Below are 23,679 nucleotides of genomic sequence, written 5' to 3'. Positions count from 1 at the left end.
GGTTAGGCTGCACATTACAAAAGGTCATGTTTGAAAAGATACCCAATTTATTTCTTGATATTTCTATGAAAAGTAAATCTGTGAAGAGCAGGCTAGTGGTAGAAAATGTTTGGAAAAAGTAATGGTAGCATAACCTGGTCTTTCCTTATACAGGAGTTGCTAGGGTAAGACCATGTATATGGTGCTTAATAAATAAAGAACATTCAGAGAAAAAAAAGCTCCCCCATTGATTTTACTTTGACTTTAAGCAAGAAGAATAATAAATAATATAGATGATTTGACTAGTTCTTTCAACACAATTTAACTCTGACCAAAACAATTCTTGTTAATCCTTCCCCTTAAAATAGTAACTAACTTGAAGATAAAATGATGAAATGTACTACATTTACTCTACTGCTTGAAAGAAAAGCTGTGTTGCTATAACCATAACTGTTTGTACATTTAGTACATACCACTCAAGGATTCTAATAAATACTTCATAATAATAAAAAGTATATCAACTCTGATAATGAAGAGTATCAGTTGGTGTTCAGAGTTCAGGTGTGATGAACAACACATGCAAGTCCAGAAGTTTAAAGTATGATGTCTGCAACTTCTTTCTGATAACTGACTTGCAGCCTCAGTACATTTTTATCAGTAGATTAGTTTATACAGTCAACAATGAACTGAGTTTTTATGGCAGCACCTGTTATCCACTGCCAATCCTTGAAAAGAAGCAGTGAAATGGTCTCTGTGTATATATCTGGTCTCCCCAGTTATCCTCCGACAGGCTGAAGACATTTGAAAGATTTCTAGTAGAAACGTTTGTCATTTTACATGCAAGCCTTTAAAAGAATGTGGTATAGGTGTGAAATATCAGATTTATCTAAACTAATGTATTCTTTTGTCTAAACTAATGTATATTTGTCCAATAGATGTCTCTCAGTTTATCTTGGTACTTTCACATCTGATTGTGAATTAATTTCTGCCGTCCCACAGGGCTCTGTGTTGGGCCCTGTACTACCGGTATTTATTATTTATATACTGCCTTTAGGTCAGGTTTTCAAACGGTTTGGTGTAAATTTTCATTTTGATGTCGATGACACCCAGGTATGTTTTTCTTTTAAAACAAATTGACATAGCAGCTTCTCTTCAGTCGGACTGTATTGCTGATATAAAAAGATGGATGCATGATAATTTCCTTCAGTTACATTTTGATAAATCTGAAATTTTGCTACTGGGATCTGTGAATCATTTGCGCAGAGTTACTTTCTCCTCACTGTCATTAGATGGTTCCGATATTAGTCAGTTCTAGTATTAGGAACTTGAGTGTTGTTATGGATTCTTCCTTAACCTTTGAACCTCATGTACGCAGTGTTGTTAGGACAGCCTTTTTTCACCTTTGCACTATTGCCTGTTTACGCCCTTTTCTATCCTCAGTAGGTGCAGAAAGGTTAGTTCATGCACTCATCAGCTCAAGATTGGATTACTGCAATGCTTTGTTCTGTGGCCTTCCTAATAATACTCTTGGAAGGCTCCAATATGTCCAGAATGCTGCTGCTCGTAGCCTAATAAGATCATAATCTTGTGATCATGTACTATGTCAACTCCATTGGTTGCCTGTAAACTTGCTAACCTGTAAAGCTCTAAATGGCACTGCTCCTTCATATATTGCGGACCTGCTTACTCCCTCTGCCCCTGCTCGCAGCCTGTGTTCCTCTGAGGCTGGTCTGTTGGTTGTCCCCAGCTCCAGGCTGCACACTCAGGGTGACGGGGCTTTTTCTGTTTATGCACCCCAACTTTGGAACTCCTTGCCAAATTAAAAGTTCCGACTCTCTGGAGTTTTTGAAAACTTCTTTAAAGACTTACTATTTTAAATTGGCTTTTAACTGTACCTAACTGTATTTTTAACTGGTTAACTGTACCTAACTGTACCTTTTCTTTTTGTTTTGTTTAAGTCTTGTAAAGTGCCTTGGGATACTTGCTATGAAAGGCGCTATATAAATCAAATGTTGTTGTTGATCTCATTTAGATTCACGTTGTTATTTTCTGTTTCAATCATCATTTCCTGGTGACTTTAAAACTCAGAAGTTTAAAACACCTCTATGTCCTCAACAGAGCTCTTATGAACGTTTACCCTGGTAAAAGCATAGAAATTATGATAAAACAGTGAAAGCAAAGATAAGAACCGTAAAAAAAATGGCAAACCAAGGTAAACTGAGGTTAATACAGTGCCGAGAAAAAGTTTGTGAACCCCTTAGGATTTTCACATATTTCAAACCTAAAATGTTATTAGATCTTAATCTAAGTCCTAATAATAGATACAGATAACCTGATTAAACAAATGACACAAAAACATGATACTTTTTCAACATTTATATATCAACAAATGATTCAACATTCAATATCCATGTGTGAAAAAGTATGTGAACCTTTAGATTCAGTAACTGGTGGCACCCCTTGAGCAGCAATGACTTCAACTAAGCGTTTCCTGTAACTGTTGGTCAGTCTCTCACATCGGTTGTGAGGAATTTTGGCCCATTCCTCCTTACAGAACTGCTTCAACTCTGTGACATCTGAGGGCTTCCTTGCATGGACAGCTCGCTTCAGGTCCTGCCACAACATTTTGATGGGGTTTAGGTCCAGACTTTGACTAGGCCATTCTAAAACGCGGAATTTCTTCTTCTGCAGCCATTCTTTTGTAGATCTGCTTGAATGTTTATTATTATTTATTTATTATTTATTTCTTAGCAGACGCCCTTATCCAGGGTGACTTAAAATTGTTAGAAGATACCACATTATTTTTACATACAATTACATTATTTTTTACATATTTTACATGCAATTACCCATTTATACAGTTGGGTCTTTACTGGGGCAATCTAGGTAAAGTACCTTGCTCAAGGGTACAGCAGCAGTGTCCCCCACCTGGGATTGAACCCATGACCCTCCGGTCAAGAGTCCAGAGCCCTAACCACTACTCCACACTGCTGCCTTTCTAGACTGATGAGCATCAATAACTGTTTTTCTGAAGTCCTCAGAGATTTCTTTTGATTGTGGCATGATGTGTTTCCACACACCTGTATGGTGAAGACCAAACTCACAAAGTTCCTGATCTTTATATAGGGTGGGGCCTCCCGAACTCACCCCTGAAGATCTACCTAATTATTTAAACACCTGATTCTAATTATCCCCTTAATTGAGCTGATAAAACCAGGGGTTCACTTACTTTTTCACATACCCTGAATCTTACTCATTGTTTGTCTAATTCATACATCATTTTGTTTCAAAAGACATGGAATTGGTTAATATAAACCCTATTGGATATTTAAGAAAAAACTGGTTTTGATTCAAGAAGGCTATCCTGGTAAAACTATGGAATTTCCATAATTATCAATGGGGTTCAAAACTTTTTCTCAGCACTGTATATGGTGTGACTATGGGGGGGGGAAAGCATGACAGAACTGCCAACTTTTATTAGGGGCCATGTCCGCCTGATTAACCAGAGTAACCCCATTAGCTTGTCTATTTTTATGGCTTGAGTAAAGTTCTGTATTTATTAATGTTCTGGGATGTTTAATAAGACACATTTGGGCCTGTTACCTGTACACTGTGCCTAATCAAGCTCGTAGTGAGTCGTTATTTCCAATTATGGAACTGTGACCCTTTACTAAACTGTTGAATCATGTTTCTTGTTGTGATTGTGCCTGTAAGGGTTATTTTAGTAAGGGAAACAAAAATAAGGTTGTAAGGTTAGTAGATGAAAAATAATGATGATAAAAAAGGGAAATGGTTATCAACAGTGAATTTTATTAACCTTCTCTGGTGAATAAGTATGTGCTTCAAAGTTTAATGCAAGAACAGTTTTAGTGTATTCTGAAGTCCTAGTCTTGGTAACTCCTGTTATATTTCAGATGGTGTAAATATTTTGTTGCAACAATCTGATAATCTGATAGATTATGTTGCTATTCAAGGTTTTCCTGGGGTGGGGCTGGGTTTGGCTGAAGTGCAGTGGTATCTTAACTTTGAACAGGTTTTAATCACTTTCAACACGAGTGCTTGACTTCTGAGGTAAAACTAATATATATATATATATATATATATATATATAAACTGCAGTGTACAAAATTGAAGGCATATGAAAGAAAAGGTTTTTTTTTTTTTTAAATGTACACAGAAAGTTTAAAAGATTTAAAATATATTTTATTTTCAGGACGTTTCGGGCAAAAGCCCTTCTTCAGCTGTTTAAAAATAAAAGTAAACACAGTTCAGTAAACTTAACAAATGTCCTGAAAATAAAAGATTTTTTAATCTCAAACTTTTTGTGTACATTTTGTAAAAACATTTTCTTTCTTATATATATATATATATATATATATATATATATATATATATATATATATATATATATATATTAAACTATTTTTATGTAGTTGAATGGACCTATAACATCTGTCAGGAAGCTTTTTGTTGCCAAATCACTTTTATAGCATCCTCCTGATGCGTAGTTTTGTTTATAAAATGGTTGTGTATTTCATAATATCTAATATACACCAACCTGCTTATGCCATTAGCAAGATTGCTTTTCTTTTTTAAACAAAATTTTTCTGCTGAAGATTGAATACATTTAAAGGCGGTAGTAAAAGCTGCCTTCAGTGTTTTAATGAGCTCTTTGCATTTTCTGTTGGTACTGTGTAGTGTGGGCTCTTTCATATTTATTACTGCAAGTGGATTGACTTGTTTATGATTACATCAGCCCAGCTTTTATCTACAAAACGAAGAGTACGTTTTTGGACTTCCTGCACGTTCCACATGCTGTGACATGGCTATACCCAATTGCAGCAGGGTTACTGAAATGTTATGGTATTTTTGCTGGAAAGGCACATTTTTAGTTGTCATGGCATGGTCAGGCACAGGTCAGGGTCAGGCACCCCTATAATTCATTCCACATGATAATATATTGCTATTGGCTGGCCCATTGTGCTTTCATAACTAATGTTGTGCCCATCTGAGGACACATCTGTTTTTTAGTGTATTCTGCACAGCGTTTGTGTTTCATTTCTGCAATACAGATACTTGCTTTGCCAATGTGCTATTGGGACATGCTCACTGCGCTTGTGTGATAAAAACTGTTGTTATATACTCTCATGGTCTGTTCAGGGGCCAAAACTGTTCAAATCCTGGTTCACTGGGACCTCCTCAGAAGCAACAATGGGGGAAATCACAATATAACCTGTGCTTTTAATATGTAAAGGTTTCAACATGCACATTTAACTACCAAGCATAATTGCTGAAGCAGTACTACATCTATTGCACTTTGTTGCTATTCCTGGTGTTTTAATGCTTTATCCATTGTGGTTTTGTGTTTGAACAGGATGTGCTGATGGAGTTGCTGGAGCAGTGTGCAGATGGGCTGTGGAAAGCTGAGCGCTATGAACTAATAGCTGATATTTACAAGCTCATCATCCCCATCTATGAGAAACGCAGAGATTTTGAGGTACAGGCTTGTGTGCACAGACATAAACTGCTTGTAGAAAATCATGTTTTTATGGAGTACAGGTCGGAGTTTCAGTTGTAATGTTTGGTGAAGCACAATTACCATAATCCTATAATTGCTTTTGCTGTTACTTTTAGTTTTTTTTTTCTTCTCGTAGAAACTTGCCCACTTGTATGACACGCTGCACCGTGCTTACAGTAAAGTGACAGAGGTTATCCACACAGGAAAAAGGCTTTTAGGAACATACTTCCGAGTTGCCTTTTTTGGGCAGGTGAGTAAATAAGAACACGGTGTTGGGTGGAATTACTTTGTAAATAGCTTGGCTGGCAACTTAACAGTTTCTTTTGCTGCTACAAGAACCTTACAAATTAGAATGCCACTTTTGACAGCTGGTTGTTCATGGTGTGAACTGTACATCTTCAAGAAAATCCATCAGTGACCAGTTTTCCCTGGTTGGTTAAAAATAGTCACCATAGGTCAAGTTTATATATCCTGTGGTTATCCTAGGTTTATTACCACATCCAAGCCATGTCTGTAATAGCTGGGAATGCTAATTAAAGTTGTGCTCCATCACCAGCTTTGCCTGTATTTTTCAATGGATGTTCCAGACCTTTACTGGTACACTTCGGGTAATAGGCTAGTTCTGCTGTTGAGAAATCAAAAGGGCTTTCTCAGCATTTTAAAAGGCAATTATATAATGTGACTAAGTCCCATATTTAATGATTGTATTTGACTCTGTAGCTTTCCAAAGAGATACTTAGAAATTCAAGTTCTGTATTTGGTTGTGTTCACTAAGGATATAATAAAAATGGTGTAATGAGACCATTTCAGCACTCAACCCCATCACACATTTCCTCTGAACTATCGTAATAAAACTCTTTCTGCTTTTTTTTGTTTTTTTTTCTTCCTTTAAGGCAGCGGTAAGTTCTGCAATGGCCCTGCTAACAACCCTGAAGCAGCCTAAATGCTTTTATTTTGGTGTGCTGTTTTGCTTCTAGACCAGTCTGCTTTTTTTTTCTTTTTCAGCCATAACATATTGCTTTTCACATCAGTTGCATTGACTTGCACTGCAGCTTGCTATATGAGTAATAGCAATGCATGTCGCTGAAAAGTGCTGTAAAACTGTTGCCCTTCTCTGCTCTGCATTTGATATTTTTATGTCTTTGACTTCATTAATATCTGTTGCTGGTTTGAGTTGCTGCTGTTCAGATGTTATGTTGAAGCATTAAAACTGTTGTTTTTTTTTATTTTTAATTCAGATTTTGTGATTGTGCCTTGATGTGTCTTTACATTTTAGTTTACGCAATTAGCTTCTGTCTACTAGGTGCTTGCATCCAAAATACTAGAAATAACTTTTGTTTTGTTCTTTATTGTTTTACAACCCTGTAGCAGTACCAGTTTACTGACAGTGAGACAGATGTGGAGGTAAATGAATGCTAGCAAAGCAAGTAATGCAGTAATCGTACTGCATTAAAGCTTGTGGTGTTGATGTGATTCTGTGAGTGTAGTCAGAGTCCACACCCCACCTGTATTCCATTACCTCCCAGTAGCTCATCCATTTCAGCATTGTTTTTTTGTTTTTATTTTGTACCTGAAACATACATATTATTATTTTTTAATACCTTGGATTGCAACATTGTTTCACATTAAGTGTGACATTTTATTCATTCATCTAAACCAGCTTTAAAATGAAAAAAAAAAGATAATTGCTAAACATGTTGAACAGGTATTTTCATAACATGCGTGAAATGGATGTTACATCAGGTTTTTTTTTCTGAAGTAGAAAAGTAATTACACACTGCTAAAGGTTCCTCCTTTAGAGAGATTTAACAAAATTAACTTAAGGTATAGTTCCTAAGGTGCCAACACAAGGATGATGAAAACCATACACATTACCACACATTGCTAAACTATGTGGACCCATCAAACTCAACCAAAATGTGTTATCATTTTATAAAATATTTTGCTGCTTCGGTTGGTTAAACTGTTTATTAGCTTGAGGTTTCACGTTTTAAATCAGCAATAACAATATTTACCGTTTTTGTTTGTTGAATGTTTTGTCTTGCAATTTGTATTATGAAATCTGCAGATATCTTTACATTTTGAAACCTATGCAGGCTTCTCTTTCCAAGGAAGTACAGAACAGTTCAAGGGTCAAATGGTTTATACTAGTTTGTGTTGAGTTGCCTGTCTCATGACTGGGAAGTATTCAAAATGTAATGTATGGATGCCCATGTAAAAAAAAGAAGAAAAAAATCTATACGTCAAGGACTATACTCTCTGTCATGCACACTAGTCAAGATCAATATTTGTATGTTGAACTGTTGCCACTTTTTTTTAGCTATGAAGGACCTTTGTATGTAAAAGATAGCAGTTATCCATTGGGTATATCCACAAAATAGACTGTATGTGGTTCACTATCTAGAAAGTTGATTGGCTTGTAGGTCTTAAGGTTTATTCCCTTTAAAATTAATTGCATTTTTATTATATAGAATTTTATTTTATTATCTTTTTTTATGTTGCATACATTTTGTTCTTCATGTTTGATTTATATTCACTGTATTTGAAACATACATTGTGGCATTTATGCTTTTGCCCAATCAAATGGAATGGATGATTGATATATCTCCAGTCTTTGAAGCTGTATTATTAATGCATTTTCTGGGATCGCCATTCTTTTATTTTGCAGGGATTCTTTGAGGATGAGGATGGCAAGGAGTACATTTATAAAGAACCCAAATTCACTCCCCTGTCTGAGATCTCCCAAAGACTGCTTAAACTCTATTCAGACAAGTTTGGCCAAGAGAATGTCAAAATAATCCAAGATTCTGGGAAGGTAAGGGGAATGTTCTCTTCCATTTAACTGTGGGGAAATACAAGGGAGTAAAGCTCTGTGAACATGCCAAGGTCCAAAGTTCATGAGATAACTGGAATTGGATTAATCGGTGATACGACTACTGTGTTCATGTAAATTTGGCTGTACATTTACCATTTACATCACAGTTTTATTCAAAACTGTGTAATCAAACAATAACACTCATTTTCACATGCTCTGCCCAGCATCTATAATTACAAACAGGACCATTTCTACATGTGCATAGGTTACAAAGTTAAGCAGGAATTGCTTTGTTTCCAGCAGTCCTGCTATGCAATAAATATTAGTAAGGCTGTCTTTATGGGGGGCGGACAGCACACTGTAATACATTTGATTTTAAAAAGAGAAAAAGCAGCAACTGCTTAAGAAAACACACAGGCAGTACTGCAGGGCAAAAGACGCTGCGGCGCCGTTTATTTAACACAACAAATAAGTAAAATATTTTAACAAAAACAGTGCTCACGTAGCAAAATAAATATTAAAACAAAAACAAATCACGAAGACTAAACAATGTGATCAGGCTGGGCAGTAGCCTTCACTGATCGAACTTATTTGTGTCTTTATTTTTACCCTCCTCTCTCGCTCTCGTTCACTCCTCCTAACACCCACCCGGAGTGCAGAGAGCTGCAGGCTTATATGCAGGTGACCATCTCCCGATTTAGCAACAAATGAATCACTTAATTCAGGAGATGGACACTTTCTACACAAGGTTTTTAATTAGAGCTGCCAAATCTCGCCTCTGCCAGAAACAAAACAACAACAAAACCTGTGGCTTTCGCCGTCATTATATAATAAATACATAAGTCATAAAACACAAATACAAAATAACACAAATGAGACACGGGCGGAGGGGGAGACCCCCGTTCTAAAAATACATACAGTACAAAAACCCCACATTTTATGGCAGGGCTTTGCCCCGCCCCCTTTTCATGTACCGGGCTCCTGGCCCTGTTACACAGTCATTAGTTGACTGTACATATTGTATTTTCTAATTATCAAAAACATGCATACATTACATTATAAAAACATGCACCCAGAAATGTTAGCACTTTTGCCTGTCAAAAATAAAAATGTCTTGGCTTTATTAGTTTCTATCTTGGCTTTAGTCGAGGTTCATGCATTGTCTTTTTCTTTAATCAAGTGTGTGTGTGTGTGTGTGTGTGTGTGTGTGTGTGTGTGTGTGTGTGTGTGTTTTTTTGTTTCTTTTTTAATAGGTTAACCCAAAAGACTTGGATTCAAAATTTGCATACATTCAAGTCACCCACGTGACTCCTTTCCTTGAAGAGAAAGAGCTGGTTGACAGAAAGACAGATTTCGAGAAGAGCCACAACATCCGGCGTTTTGTGTTTGAGATGCCCTTCACCGGATCGGGGAAGAAACGAGGCGGTGTGGAAGAGCAGTGCAAAAGGAGGACCATCCTAACAAGTATGTGTTTAAACAGGAATCGTACCATCTACTGTATTAATATATGTATTAGTATGAAGGGGACATTCACTTACAAACGGCTTGTATCCAATAGTCTTCACACTTGAAATCCACTGGTCTAAAGAAACTGCTGCTGCAACATGTTTCGGCTTGAAACTGCTGAGAAAGATTATGCGATCAAACCCTTTGGACTGTCATTTTAGTAATTCTCTGATATATTTGGGATGTCTCAGCATGATAATACTGCTTTTAAATAAATAATTAACCTGGTAAATGCCTGACACTGATTCTTTGTCAAATGTCATTAATGTTGCGGCTTTATTGTTTTACAACCATCAAAAAATACAGTTTATCAGCATTATCTGATTAAAGCCATATACCGTGTGTGCAAAATGAGTATTTTATTGTTTTTACAAATCTTCTCGTCCAGTCAGGGTACTCTAGTTATTTACAGTCATGTTTTTTGTTCCCACTTGTGCATTCATTACATTGTCAAGGTGAATAAAATGTGTTGCTGTCCTATTAGATGTTTTATCAGTCTTTTATATATATATATATATATATATATATATATATATATATATATATATATATATATATATATATATATATATATATATATATATATATATATATATATACACATACACTTTTTTTTTTAATTGTGCTAATATACAGTGTAATATACAAACAAAAGCTCACAGAAAAGGCCTGTACTAGTCCTTGAGTTTATCTTCGACTCGAAATGACATCTTGTACTTTGAAGAACTGCAGGTTTTTATGTGCTTTTTATGTCTGTAACACTGGATTGTTTGTGAGCACTTCATTAAAGAACAGCGGTGTAGACTCTGACTTGGTCGTTTACCAAAACCCACTTTTAGAGGTTTTAGCAACAAAAAAAAATATTAAAATGAAGATCCCCAAAATATTTTCCCGTTAGATCCTACATGGGATCAAATCTGAAGGACAAAACATATATATTGGTTCTATAGTGCAGTTAACTGTTCGTGAGGTAGTCATTCACAACTGTGTTTTTTTTTCATTCCATTCTAGCTACGCATTGTTTCCCATATGTAAAGAAGAGGATAGCTGTCATGTACCAGCACCACACAGATCTGAACCCCATTGAGGTGGCTATCGATGAAATGAGTAAGAAGGTGGCAGAGCTGAGGCAGCTGTGTTCCTCTCCTGATGTTGACATGATCAAACTACAGCTGAAGCTCCAGGGTAGTGTGAGTGTGCAGGTAAGGACTTTCAGCTCCATAAAAAAGAAAATCACTACAGAAATAATTTAGGCCATCAAGGTGTTTAAGGACTGCTTTATGTATTTCATTCAAAGAAAAAAAAAAAAGATTATTTTTATTGGTCCGGTATAGATATTAAAAAAATAAATAGGGGTTCCCGAGTGGCGCATCCAGTAAAAGCGCTCCGCGTGGCGTGCAGGATACGCCCTATAGCCTGGAGGTTGCCGGTTCGAGTCCAGGCTGTTCCACTGGTGACTGTGGACAGAAGTTCCCAGGGGGCAACGCACCAGCAACCCCTGTAGACTGGCCATGTGCCTGTAAGCTGCCCAGAGCTGGCAACTGTGGACAGAAGTTCCCAGGGGGCAGCGCACCAGCAACCCCTGTAGACTGGGCTTGCCTGTAAGCTGCCCAGAGCTGCATTGTCCTCTGACGCTGTAGCTCTGGGTTGGCTGCATGGCGGGCCTGCAGAGTGAAAAGAAGTGGTTGGCTGACAGCACGCGTTTCGGAGGACAGCGTATGTTTGTCTTCGCCGCTCCTGAGTCAATGTGGGGGTGGTAGCGGTGAGCTGAGCCTAAATACAATTGGCTATTTCAAACTGGGAGAAAAATGGGGTAAAATCAATTGGTGACTACTAAATTTAAAAATAAATAAATACATAAATAAATACATTTAAGACTGCAGTAAACTCTGGGCTCCCGAGTGGCGCATCCAGTAAAAGCACTCGCTAGAGTGCAGGATGCGCTCTATAGCCTGGACGTCGCCGGTTCGAGTCCAGGCTATTCCACAGCCGACCGTGGACGGGAGCTCCCAGGGGGCGGTGCTCAATTGGCTGAGCGTCGTCCGGGGGGAGGGAGGGTTAGGTCGGCCAGGGTGTCCTGACTGCAGTAAACTCAACTATTGAACACACTTTGCATAGGCACTTGTTACATTTTAGGACAGGAGTACACCCCCCCCCCCCCTTAAAACACAGTAGGTTTTTGGACCTGATAACAATTGATTTAGGCATGATTTAGATAAAGATGTAGACTCTTTGAAAGCTAAGTGATCTAAGCAAAATAGACAGTTTTGACCTAATGTTTATGTGAGGTTGAAAATGGTTCAGTCGGTGGGGTCAGGTTCCTGATCTTGGATTATTCCTATAACTAATAGAAATTTGCTATTGCAAAATGAAGGAGGCATTTCACACCCAATCATCCTTGGTAAATGACATGTTATTGAAATGCGGAATCAATAGTAACGGTTCTTCGCTTTCTCGTTTTTTCCAAGGTAAATGTCGGACCATTAGCGTATGCAAGAGCGTTCCTAGATGATGCCAGTACAAAGAGGTTCCCTGATAATAAAGTGAAGCAGCTAAAGGAGGTATTTAGGTGAGTTTCAGTTCTCGTTGACCTTGCAGAAACTGTCATAACAAGCTGTGATTTGTTATAAAAGGTAATTATGTTATTTATGTATCCCACTCACTATAGGGGTGGGGTTATGTATGTCACTGAAATACATGTTTGTTTATTTGCAGACAATTTGTGGAGGCCAGTGGTCATGGTTTAGGGATAAATGAAAGGCTAATTAAAGAAGATCAGTTGGAATATCAGGAAGAAATGAAGGCCAACTACAGAGAGATGGCAAGAGAGCTTTCGGAAATCATGCACGAACAGGTATGTTTTGCTGCTTATCCATAACTTTTTAAATTCCTACTGTAGACTTACTGTAAAACTGAATGTGTTTTCTAGTTCCTCTTATACCCAATGCTGTTAGATCATTTTTTAGTCAAACCAGTGTTACCAAATAAACCACAAACTATGTAATACTTACTTAAAAACAAGTAACAAACTATTAGCCATTAGACAGCGTGAACAATGTTTTTAATGGAAGTCACCTTCAATGACTAGAATAGATAATGTAAAGACAGTACATATAGTAATGTCTACCATAATAATGGTACCCTGGTAGCTTAAAGGTCCTGGTATGTGTTCCTTTTTAAATAAGCCGTCTTCATTTAGTTGAGGCATATGGAAGCGTATGTTGTCGAATATATCAACTAACTGAAGTGTTATCTTTTTTCCTTCGTGCTCTCTTGTGCTAACATGAACAGATCGGATGGTAATATGGTGCTTTTCTTGTTGCACTTTTGCATATAGTGTATCATTTTTATTGAATGTGCAGTGTTTGTGCAGTTTGAACTTTTTATTTGTCAGGTTTAATATTTTACACTCAAACACACTTTTGTTGTTTATTCAAAAAATTAAGTTGGTTAGCAACCAGTGGTCCTAATCGGCAGTGAAAAATGTGGGTACCAATAATTGGCCCAACAGTGCCCAGTTGTTTCGAACTTGACCCCATCTTTTTATCATGGCATCATCTCTCTCGGAGCAAAAATGTCAGAATTAAATGAGTTTTGGTGCTTCATAGGAAGAAAATGGGTTCATTTCCACGTCTCGGTCACTGCTGGACTGAATCATCATAAATCGGAATACCATCTCATAATGGCACAAGTAAAGTGGGCCAATAGCTGTGAAATAGGCTTGACAAATCATGTCAGAATGTGCGTGTGGTGCTGAAATGTTGAAGGAGCAGGTCAGACTTGAGGAGTGACGACTCATTTTCTATTGTTATTTTAAGATTTCTCCCGTTGAAGATGGGATGAAGAGCAGCGTGATGCCGAACTCGCTTCATATCTTCAATGCCATCAGTGGAACTCCAAGCAGCACCACCGTCCATGGGATCCCCAGCAGCTCTTCAGTCGTGTGACAGCAACATGCAACCTGCAAAGCAGAAAGAGACATTTCTATTTAAGAACTCCTTTTAATTTTTTTTTTTTTAAGTTATTGCTTGCACACTCAGGATTTCTCCAAAACTGAATATTGGGCATGTGCAAGCAGGTAGGTCTGGTGAAACCAAAAAGGTATTTGGAGTCCAACTTCCTTTGTACCATGTCTTACTTAGGAATAGAGTGTATGTCTTGTAAAGAGGACCTAATGGATATTTTTATGCCAGTTTACACAAATCTGTATTATTCTGTACATAAGTATTAACATCAGGTTAATTAAGTAGGTTTCCTGGCAAGGAGAAGGAGGGTGTAAAAAAGCAACAAAAAGGGGTATTTTGAAAGCATATTTGAAACAGGCTTCTTATTTGAAAGCTATTCTGTATATTTTACATATTAAACTGTAACTGTATTGTGTTCTTGTGTAGTGTTTCCTGTGGAGACTTCAGAATGTGGATTTTAAGCAACAAGAACACTGTATGCATGTAATTAGTCACCTTGTTCTAGCATATTGGGAAATTATTTTGTATTAATGGGCCTAAAAATCTTGTCCATACTTTTTGTATGTATCCAAGTGTATTAAACATGTCTGCTCTAGAATTGGATAGTCAGCTTTGGAGGATGTATTAATGAACATTTATTGCACAATGTGTATTGGTCTTTACGTAATGTTCATTGGTACATTCCAAACTTAACGTACATGAAGATGTATTATATTTCTACACATAAAGTTGTCCTATTTTAAAGTATCTTCCCATACAAGCTTTAGCCTTCTGCTTTAAACACTAATTGTCTTAAGACACATGTATAACATGCTAGATCAAATGCTGTGTTTATTCTTGTATATAAACAAGTGCAATATTCGTCTTTTAGCAAGGTGTCTTTGCAATATTTGGTTCACACACTGTAATGATAACATTCATCCTTTTGCCAAAGTGATGGAGTATGTAACCAGTGACAATGCATACTGTGGAAATGGTTGTTGTAATTTAAAGCTTTTACCATTTTAATGTTCTTTTAAAACCATTAATTAAATAATTTTATATTTGGGAAGCAAGTTTTTTTTTGTATTATTATTATTATAATTTAACTGAAAGAACTGTTTTACTGTATTTAAATTCTAATGTTCCCTAATGCGTTTATTTTAATTAAATCACTAATTTCTCTGCAGATTTTCAAGGTTTGTGATTTATTGGGTTTGTTTTGAAACGGAGAATCTGCCAAAATGCTAAATATCAAGTGGTTGTGGTTGTATTTAAAAACTGGTAGCTGCACTGAAATGTACAGTTCAACATTATGTATACAGAGTAATATTCAAATATGCTGCCTGCTTCAAGCTGATTCTGAGCTACTGCACAATAGACCATTTAAGTTGGGATGGTAATAATATAGCTGCTTTTTAAATGTTAAAGTGTTGTCTTGTCAACAAAGGTTCTTTACGTTCGCTTTCTCACTGGTACCAGTAACCTGCTATAACTCTCAATGGGGAAAATGGAAGCAGCTGAATTCTCCTGATATATCTAGTGACTTCATTCAAGAACAACAATCTGAACTAGATAAAGCAGAAAGGTGAAAAACATTTCTTTTATGTTTTTTTTAAAGAAATTCTGCCTGTTTGTTTTATATTTTCTTTATACGGTTGGAGGGCAACTTCTTATCTTTAGCATCCTTCCTGGAAGAACAACTCTGCATTTGGTGTCGCAGGCCTTACCCACATAGAATGATTAGACCACATGATTAACACAACAAAAGGTAGCCCTACAACACATATAAATACAAATAAAACTGTAAAACTGGTCTTCCCCTGTATTTGTATTGTATGCAGTTATTTATACTGCCGGCTGGATTCATTTAGTTGAAAAGCAGCAGTATTTAGATTCTTCAGAATGCTGTCACGCAACCACAGGTGCTCAATTCAGCTGCATTAACATAGAATTATCATGGTGCAGAACTGACTGTAACTAACATATCTGAAAGAAGTTTTTTTCTTTTCCAAACTGTATTTGCCAAACGTAGCATGCTTGTATTGTGTTTAAGTGACTAGCTGTGTAATCGAATGTGCTGTTCTCTTCAGCTTGATGTATCAGCTGTGTAATCGAATGTGCTGTTCTCTTCAGCTTGATGTATCAGCTGTGTAATCGAATGTGCAGTTCTCTTCAGCTTGATGTATCAGCTGTGTAATCGAATGTGCAGTTCTCTTCAGCTTGATGTATCAGTTGTCACCACTTGTTGAGGCCACATTTAAAACGTCCAAGCAGACTGCATTACACCCTTCGTTGTGCCCTTTCCATGCTTAAGACTGGAATAAGATGTAATGCATGATAAGGAGGAAGAGCTTTTCCAAGAACTGTAGCAAAGGGGATTCATCAAGAATTGAAAATCGAAATCTCATCTTCGCAAAACACATTGGATAAAGATTTATTCATCACAAGAAGCTAGGTTGAGGCGACAAAAAAGCAGACGAATGAAAGACACACAAATGGGACAGAAACAGAAACCTATAGAAACAAAATGGACCTGTAAAAGCAAGAAGAAATCAGTACCCACAAGATGGCTGCAGCTTTAATAAAAAGGTCATGTTGGATTGAGGCACTTTTTATTCCTTCAACCTGATGCATGCAATTTATTTTCTATGGAAACTGGGTGCACTTCAATTTTAAAATGTTGTCACAGCTATTACAATGGGTAAAACAATGAGAACAAGAGTCTCTCCTAACATATAATAAATCATTGGTTTTATTGTCAAGAAATAAGACATCTCTATCTGCAAGTCACTGTGCAGTATTTGCTGGAATTTGTCTTCAGAAATCTCTTGCAACATAAAACTTTCAGGAAACAACTGAAAACAACTCTTGACAGAGTACATTAATACATACATGAAAGCAAATAACTAAGCAGGTTCCACATGTATCCTCAATATGCATTGAACACACTGTTAATCAGGTTAGAAAGAATGCTAAGGGGGATGTGGACTGTATCCATGGTAACTGAGCTGAGGTACTGGAATGACTGCTGTGTATCTTGAATTGTGTTCAAACATCAGCATACTTTGTATACACTACACAATGATTTATTTGCATTATTTATTTTTAAAGCAACATTGCTGTTTGGATCCATGGTCAATGTGGACCTAGCTTACCTGCATTTTTTTTTTATGAATTCAGTAAAGGATTTAAATTCTAGTACAAAGACCTTAAAAAAAAAAAAAAAAAAAAGGTGAAATTATTAATAATAAAAAGGATTGGGTATGATAGGGACTGAATTTTGCAGTCCTCAAAATGTGCCTAAATATTTAAGAAAATGTTTGTAAATATAATGGATGCACAGGCAGACAGACCCCCATATATCCACAGAATCTGTTTTTCTCTGTAACTTAAATAAATCATCTTAATAAGTTTTCTGTATAATTCAAGACAAGTATTCAGTGAACATTAGCCACTAATTAATATGACCAAAGTACACATTTTCTAGTAGTTTAACAAACACACAATTTAATATATGTGTGCATGATAAAAGTACTGGCACCTTTACATAAAAAGTTGATTTTGTATCGAAATAATTATAAATAATAGAACCACTTATCCCATTGTCAGAAAACAGCTGTGGTGGCGAGTAACGCTATATTTTCCAGATCCCCGCTACTTACTCTTTAAGTTATGGAGTCAAGTTAAGTCATAGCCAGAAAAGCAATAATTATTTATTCATGCCATCTACTTAAGAAAAACATTTTGGCAACAGAGCAGGTGGATTCTTGTGAAAAGAACTTGTAGCAGACAAAGGAAATGGTTACAGAGCAGAGAAATATGGATTACCAAAATGCACGACCACCGCAATAATCAAGAAGTACCACAGAAAAAATTCAACTGAAACGGTTGAAAGAAGTTGACATCCAAAGAAAATTACTGGTACTGTATGTAGGAGAATCGTCTGAAAAGCTAAAAAAAAAAATACAAGATTAACAGCCAAGATTCATAGGGGATTTTATGACCAGCGGGGCATAATAAGAAACAACTGAAGAATACTTACACGATTCTAAAATAAATATCTTAACCATGCTTTATTTCTGGTTTGGCTGTATTTTTCCTGTGATAAAATAGTGATATTGAAAAATCTTGTCCAGTCATTCAACTGCTTTTGTTTTGGGTGTTTTATCCAATTCAAAACAATTCAAGTTTTTCTGTTTTCCTCCTATTGAAGAATTTTTTTTTTTTTCAATTCCAGTTGATGCAACAATAACTTTTGGTGGTATCGATCTTGACATGGAACACCAAAAATTGAACTGACTACCATAAATATTCATAACTATATAAAACTCAATCGAAAGTTAACGTGTGTAGCAATATTAGGTCAATTCCTTGACAAATGTTTGGACTAGAAGTCTTTTTCAATGTCTTAAATGGTCAATGAAGTTTTGTGAGTGTTCTCATACCATTGGCCCTGCCCCCAGATGATATGATGTTAATAGACTCTTAATAGTCCTCAGAAGCTGACTGTGTACTGTTGGTTTCCACGTATTTGACCATTGATTGGATACATTGCTATCTAAACAACCGCTGTTAAACATCCTGTTTTCTGCTTATTATATTCTTGAATGTAAACAAAAGCAGAACATACATGCTAGTTCAGGGTGTGCCACTACTTTCATTGGGCAGTTCCTGTAAGGGATTTATTGCTTTGTTGTTTCTTAAATTTTTCTTTGGATAACGTCTTAGATTCTGAACAACTGATAGCAGCAGGATGAAGTTGATCATTAAACAAAAAGCAGCAACCCCAGGCCTTGTATTCTGTAAAGTCTGCAGTCCAGTGGAAATGCATACAGTATTTATTACAGTATAACAAGCATAGGGGTACATACATCATGTGCAGTGATTAGATATTCAGTATATAACATTCTGTTAAGTAAAACATTATGTCATTTTTGCCACCTCTTTAGGCTAGTTAAGCATAACCACTGAGCTGTTGAACATTGACCCAGGGGACTTTTTTGACCTGAAAAAAGAAACAAGGACCAGGGGTCACAAATGGAGATTAGATAAAGGGGCATTCAGAACAGAAAATAGGAGGCACTTTTTTACACAGAGAATTGTGAGGGTCTGGAACCAACTCCCCAGTAATGTTGTTGAAGCTGACACCCTGGGATCCTTCAAGAAGCTGCTTGATGAGCTTCTGGGATAAATAAGCTACTAACAACCAAACGAGCAAGATGGGCCGGATGGCCTCCTCTCGTTTGTAAACTTTCTTATGTTCTTATGTTTCTTATGAATAACAGAGAACATCTCTGGGGGAGTGGAATGGGGATGGTTCTCAAACTATCGTACAGACTGACCTCAGCCAGTAAACAACAATAAATTAACAAGTACACACTTTGTTACTTACTTGTTTTATGGTCCCATAGCTGCAGAACACAGACACAAGCAAGTTTGGGTACCAACATGGTGGCAACATACAGTGCAGTTAATTACTTTTACTACTAGTATTATTTCTTAGCTGATGCCCTTATCCAGGGCGACTTACACTTGTTACAAGATATCACATTATTTTTACATACAATTACCCATTTATACAGTTGGGTTTTAACTGGAGCAATCTAGGTAAAGTACCTTGCTCAAGGCTACCTCAGTAGTGTCCCCCACCGGGGATGGAACCCACAACCCTCTGGTCAAGAGTCCAGAGCTCTAACCACTACTCCACACTTCTGCCCCATGCATCCGCACAACGTGTTCCAAATGGCAAGAAAAATGCCGCTGTTAAGCAGTGTGATAACACACCTACTTCCTTTAATATATTTGGGGATGAAACTCCACATAACTGGTACAACACCAACTTTCTGAGTGAAGACAGCAGTCCACCTGAAAAAAATAAATAAATAAAGTAAGTGCATCAGCAAAAGTAGACACATAACAGTAGATGAGGAACAGCTAAATGAAATAGAAGAAAACAAAGATTGAAAAAAAAGACAAAAAAACACTACAGCATGGGCTGGCTACTGTACTTAAAGAAAAAAACATGGACATTCATTTTATGGAAATAAGTCCAAAAAATCTCAACGTCATAAGGGAATTTTATTCCAGTGCAAGAAGTTCAACTGAGGACCAGTATTCAGTCTCCAGTTTTATAACACTGAGTTGGACTAAATACATATTTTAACAGTAGAAGTTTCAACATCTCTGCTGACAGCAAGTTTAAAACCAGCAATAATGTATTCCTGTCAGTCAGAAAAACTCTTAGAAAAGCAGGTAACGACAAGGCCAGACACCACCCCCTGAATTACCAGCCTGGATTTGAAGCATCTGCGGGAAACTGAGGTACTGTCCCGACACCGCGGTCGGATTGGTGCGTAAAGTCTGGTGCGATCGTCAACTTAATCTGGCACGACTTGGAAGCGAGGGTGTCTGACAACTAACAAAAACATATTTTGAGATCCAAAAAGATGAAAACGTACTAGAATATGTGTGCCTCGCATATAACGAGTTCACAAACTCGCTTCAACAAGATCTGGCTTCTGTCTCCATCGCAGCTGCAGTCCTTACTTCCTTAGTGTCATTTGAAACTGCCCATCATCACAGCCTTTGCTCAGTCCACTAGTTTCTAGTGAGATGGCACTTTCGATGCAGAAATTCACAATAAACTAACGTGTGCAATTTATTTTTAATAAGCGAACAATGAATTAAATAAAATTAAATTTGGGACTATATTACACTGCAGATGTATACACAATAAGTGTTTCTGGTTTTGTCTTAATTTAAATGTGTTTTCATTATTTTAATAATAATTATTTTTCTTCCCACAAAAGACAGGTAGTCATTCGTGTTATAAGGAGTATAAACCACTTCGTGCTGTGCGGTTCCGATGATATATACCACTTTTGAGGTGGTTAAAGGCCCTCGACTGACGCTTCGGGCCTTTAACCACCAGGCGTGGGATATATCATGGGAACGCACGGCCAAAAAATAAGCGAATAATAATGAACGTCACTTCCCTTCACTCTCTTCACCTGGCACCTGGCACCATCTGACTCCTGGCACCATCTGCTAAAACCTTGACAGCCCCTGCAATGTAGCCCGGCCAAACCCAAGCACGACCAAAAAAAAATAAAAAGATGTACAGCTCCAAAAAACATCTTTCTAAAATCCCAGTGAATTTCGCATTGTCTGGTAGCTTTAAAAAAAACAGCCCAATATGACGGGATATGAAAAGAAAATTTAAAAATTAAACAGAAAAATTGTAGCACAGTCCCGAAACAACAAAAATCCCAAAACAGCAAAACAAAGGAATCCAAATCCGCTAATTACCCCACAGCCAGAATCCTTCTTTCAGGGTAGCCAAGACTCTCCTCCTTTTATTTTGCTGAGGCAGCGTGGAACTCCCAACCATTTCCTGATGTATGAACTGATTAAAGCTTTTACTAGGGAAAGCTTTTACTAGGGAAATATTTTATTCATAAATGTAAGTGATCCAATTTGAAGCCTGAATTTTCTCATTTCCTTAATGATTGTAAACTGTATCTTAACTCTTTAACAGCTATGTAAAAATAGTAGGGCCATCAGAATTTTTAAGGACTTGTGCTGCATTTAAACACATTTTGGTACTATGTCTTTCCTTCTCATTTTTTTCCTCTTACTAGCCCCTTGTTTTAGTTCACTTTTATTTTATTTAAGGTAATTTCATGGAAAGTTGTGTATTGTTAATATAGTTAGAAATAAATAAATAAATAAATAAATAAATAAATAAATAAATAAAAGTGGCACGTGACCTGATCGCAGGTCAAGTCATATTATCAGGCAGTTCCTGCTCCTCCAACGCAATACGAATTGGTAAAACAGACCTGTTGTTCCGATCCATACAGTCACACGCTACTTATTCATTTTTTAGATATTGTATTATAAATTATATATATTTTTGAGGCCCTGGGCTGCAGCCCCTAAAGCCCCTAGTTAATCCGGCCTTGGTTAGAGGACTGATATTGTCTGTTGAAAGTGGGTTGCTGTTGTTGCTGACACATTTAAATCTATTTCCAATGGCAGTGCTGACTAATCTTACTCTAGTGAAACATCGTCCAAAAGAGTTTTGAATGAAAGGGTGGTTTTATGTGGGATCTGCAGTTGAATGCAGATAAAAGCATGCTCATGTAACTGATCATCATGGTACATATGTAAGTAACCTTTTATTGATACCCAATTGAACAGCAATATGGCTTGTTTTTTTAATATTATTTATTTTAATTAATTATTTTCATTGACACTGAAACTTATTGTTGGATTTAAAAAAAAATCTAGTTATTTAAGTGTATTACATACTATGGAAGAAACCTTTTTTAGATGATATTGAGGCAGGCTTTGTTTAAATAGACTGATTTAAATTAATTTCTAACAGAACTGCATAATTAACTGAAACATAGCGCTCAACAAATATTTAAACAAGCCTGTGATCAGCATCTGTGACGTTGAAAAAATGAACTGCTTTCTATTCTTTGAGAGATAGATGAAGAATCCATAGGTCATAATGAACACTACTCACTACTCAGGTGCACTTTTATTATGATTTAGTATTACAAATGGGTCTGTAACAAAAACTTGAGCTTGTTGACACCTTCATTGCATAACCCAGCAGTACTGTGATGAAGATTAAATCATTTTATTATTAGCTTGTTTACCACATGCAATTAACAATTTGATTCGTGTTGATACAATTTTCTCAAAATATGCATTGGGCGGCATAATTAAGTGTGAGGTGCTGGAAAGAATACTCTAACTTCAGTGCAGTGGGTTCCAGCTGCTCTTCACCCTTTTTCTTAAAGAGGCACACAGAAGAGGTCCTGTCTCCCTTCTATTGTTTATTCTCTATAGAGCCCTTAGTGAAGGCAAGAAAGCAGAACAAAGTACAGCAGAACCTGTCATATCTCATTTATTGGTTCCAGGGGTCCATCAGGTATGTGAAAATATTGCATCTCAGAGGGAGTCTTTATACTACATTGTAGTTGCTTTATTTGCATCAGGCCGTTATAAATGAACAATGTTTGGTACATCAGTGGCGGGTTTCCATGGAACAATAAAAATATGTCTCACCTGTTTCTCATGCTTTGTTGGAGTACCTTTAGAGTAATTTGGGTTTCCATTTTGTTTTTTTTAGGAGAGAAATTCTCTTTTCAAATGAAAATCACCTAATTAATATTAAAATACAGGAGGGTATATTTAAATGTTTCTCTTTGAGTTCCAATTTGGCCTTGCATGACTACTGATATTGTGCAGCTTTCTTAACTGGGTTTCCACAAAGTTTTTAGGTTGTGTTGAAGAACCGCAAGTGAAGCCTGCCTCAATTGGCCACTGATTTTTAGAAAAAAAGCCTGCGAAACAAAGACACAGACATAGCGTTACACAAATAAAAAATAAATAATGATAATAATACATAAGAAAGCGCTGTGTACGGTCCTTGCATTATTTACTAAACAATTTGACTGCATATATATTTATTATAAATCTACAGTATTAAAAGCATATAATATAAATTTTCCTACAGAACCATAGCTTCAGCAATTCTGATCCTTAAGGTAGGCCTAGTCTAAGAATGGAGCTAAAATACCAGCAGTTTAGGTCAATGATATAAAATATATCCAGTAGAAATGTTTATTACAGTATATTTATGGTTATAAATCTACAATAGACTAGCCTACTTGTCCACATTTCCCACTGCATAATAATAATAATAATAATAATAATAATAATAATAATAATAATAATACCTGAATCTGAATTCTGCATGAACAGTGCAAGGCTAGTGTACAATGAATTGCATCTTCTTATTGCTAAGGCATAAAAAAGTCTAGAATTAAAGCAATCAGCTATCCCATGACCAAACATGAAGATAACAAAAGTGTAAAGGATGAAAAAATATCTTTCTA

General features: G+C 36.6%; 1 protein-coding gene across 20 annotated transcripts in view; it reads left to right on the top strand.

Moving 5' to 3' along the window:
- Positions 1-14,951, top strand: part of LOC117406574 (dedicator of cytokinesis protein 9-like) — a 115,042-nt gene extending 100,091 nt beyond the window's left edge. For 16 of the 20 annotated variants that reach the window (XM_034010693.3, XM_059029041.1, XM_034010685.3 and 13 more), the window contains 8 exons: positions 5,354-5,476; positions 5,634-5,747; positions 8,166-8,312; positions 9,566-9,776; positions 10,830-11,020; positions 12,287-12,387; positions 12,534-12,672; positions 13,637-14,951. In XM_034010693.3, the coding sequence (XP_033866584.3) occupies positions 5,354-5,476; positions 5,634-5,747; positions 8,166-8,312; positions 9,566-9,776; positions 10,830-11,020; positions 12,287-12,387; positions 12,534-12,672; positions 13,637-13,765 (1,155 nt within the window). In that variant the 3' untranslated portion in view covers positions 13,766-14,951. Of the gene's footprint in view, positions 1-5,353; positions 5,477-5,633; positions 5,748-6,390; positions 6,397-6,865; positions 6,902-8,165; positions 8,313-9,565; positions 9,777-10,829; positions 11,021-12,286; positions 12,388-12,533; positions 12,673-13,636 lie in introns of all 20 variants that reach the window. The other 4 variants (XM_059029045.1, XM_059029046.1, XM_059029044.1 and 1 more) reach the window with 2 other exon arrangements.
- Positions 14,952-23,679: the final 8,728 nt, after the last annotated feature.

Source organism: Acipenser ruthenus, chromosome 8, assembly GCF_902713425.1.
Source record: "Acipenser ruthenus chromosome 8, fAciRut3.2 maternal haplotype, whole genome shotgun sequence".
NCBI lineage: Eukaryota > Metazoa > Chordata > Actinopteri > Acipenseriformes > Acipenseridae > Acipenser > Acipenser ruthenus.
Note: the sequence above shows the minus strand (reverse complement) of the source record. Positions and strands in the feature narration are given on the sequence as shown.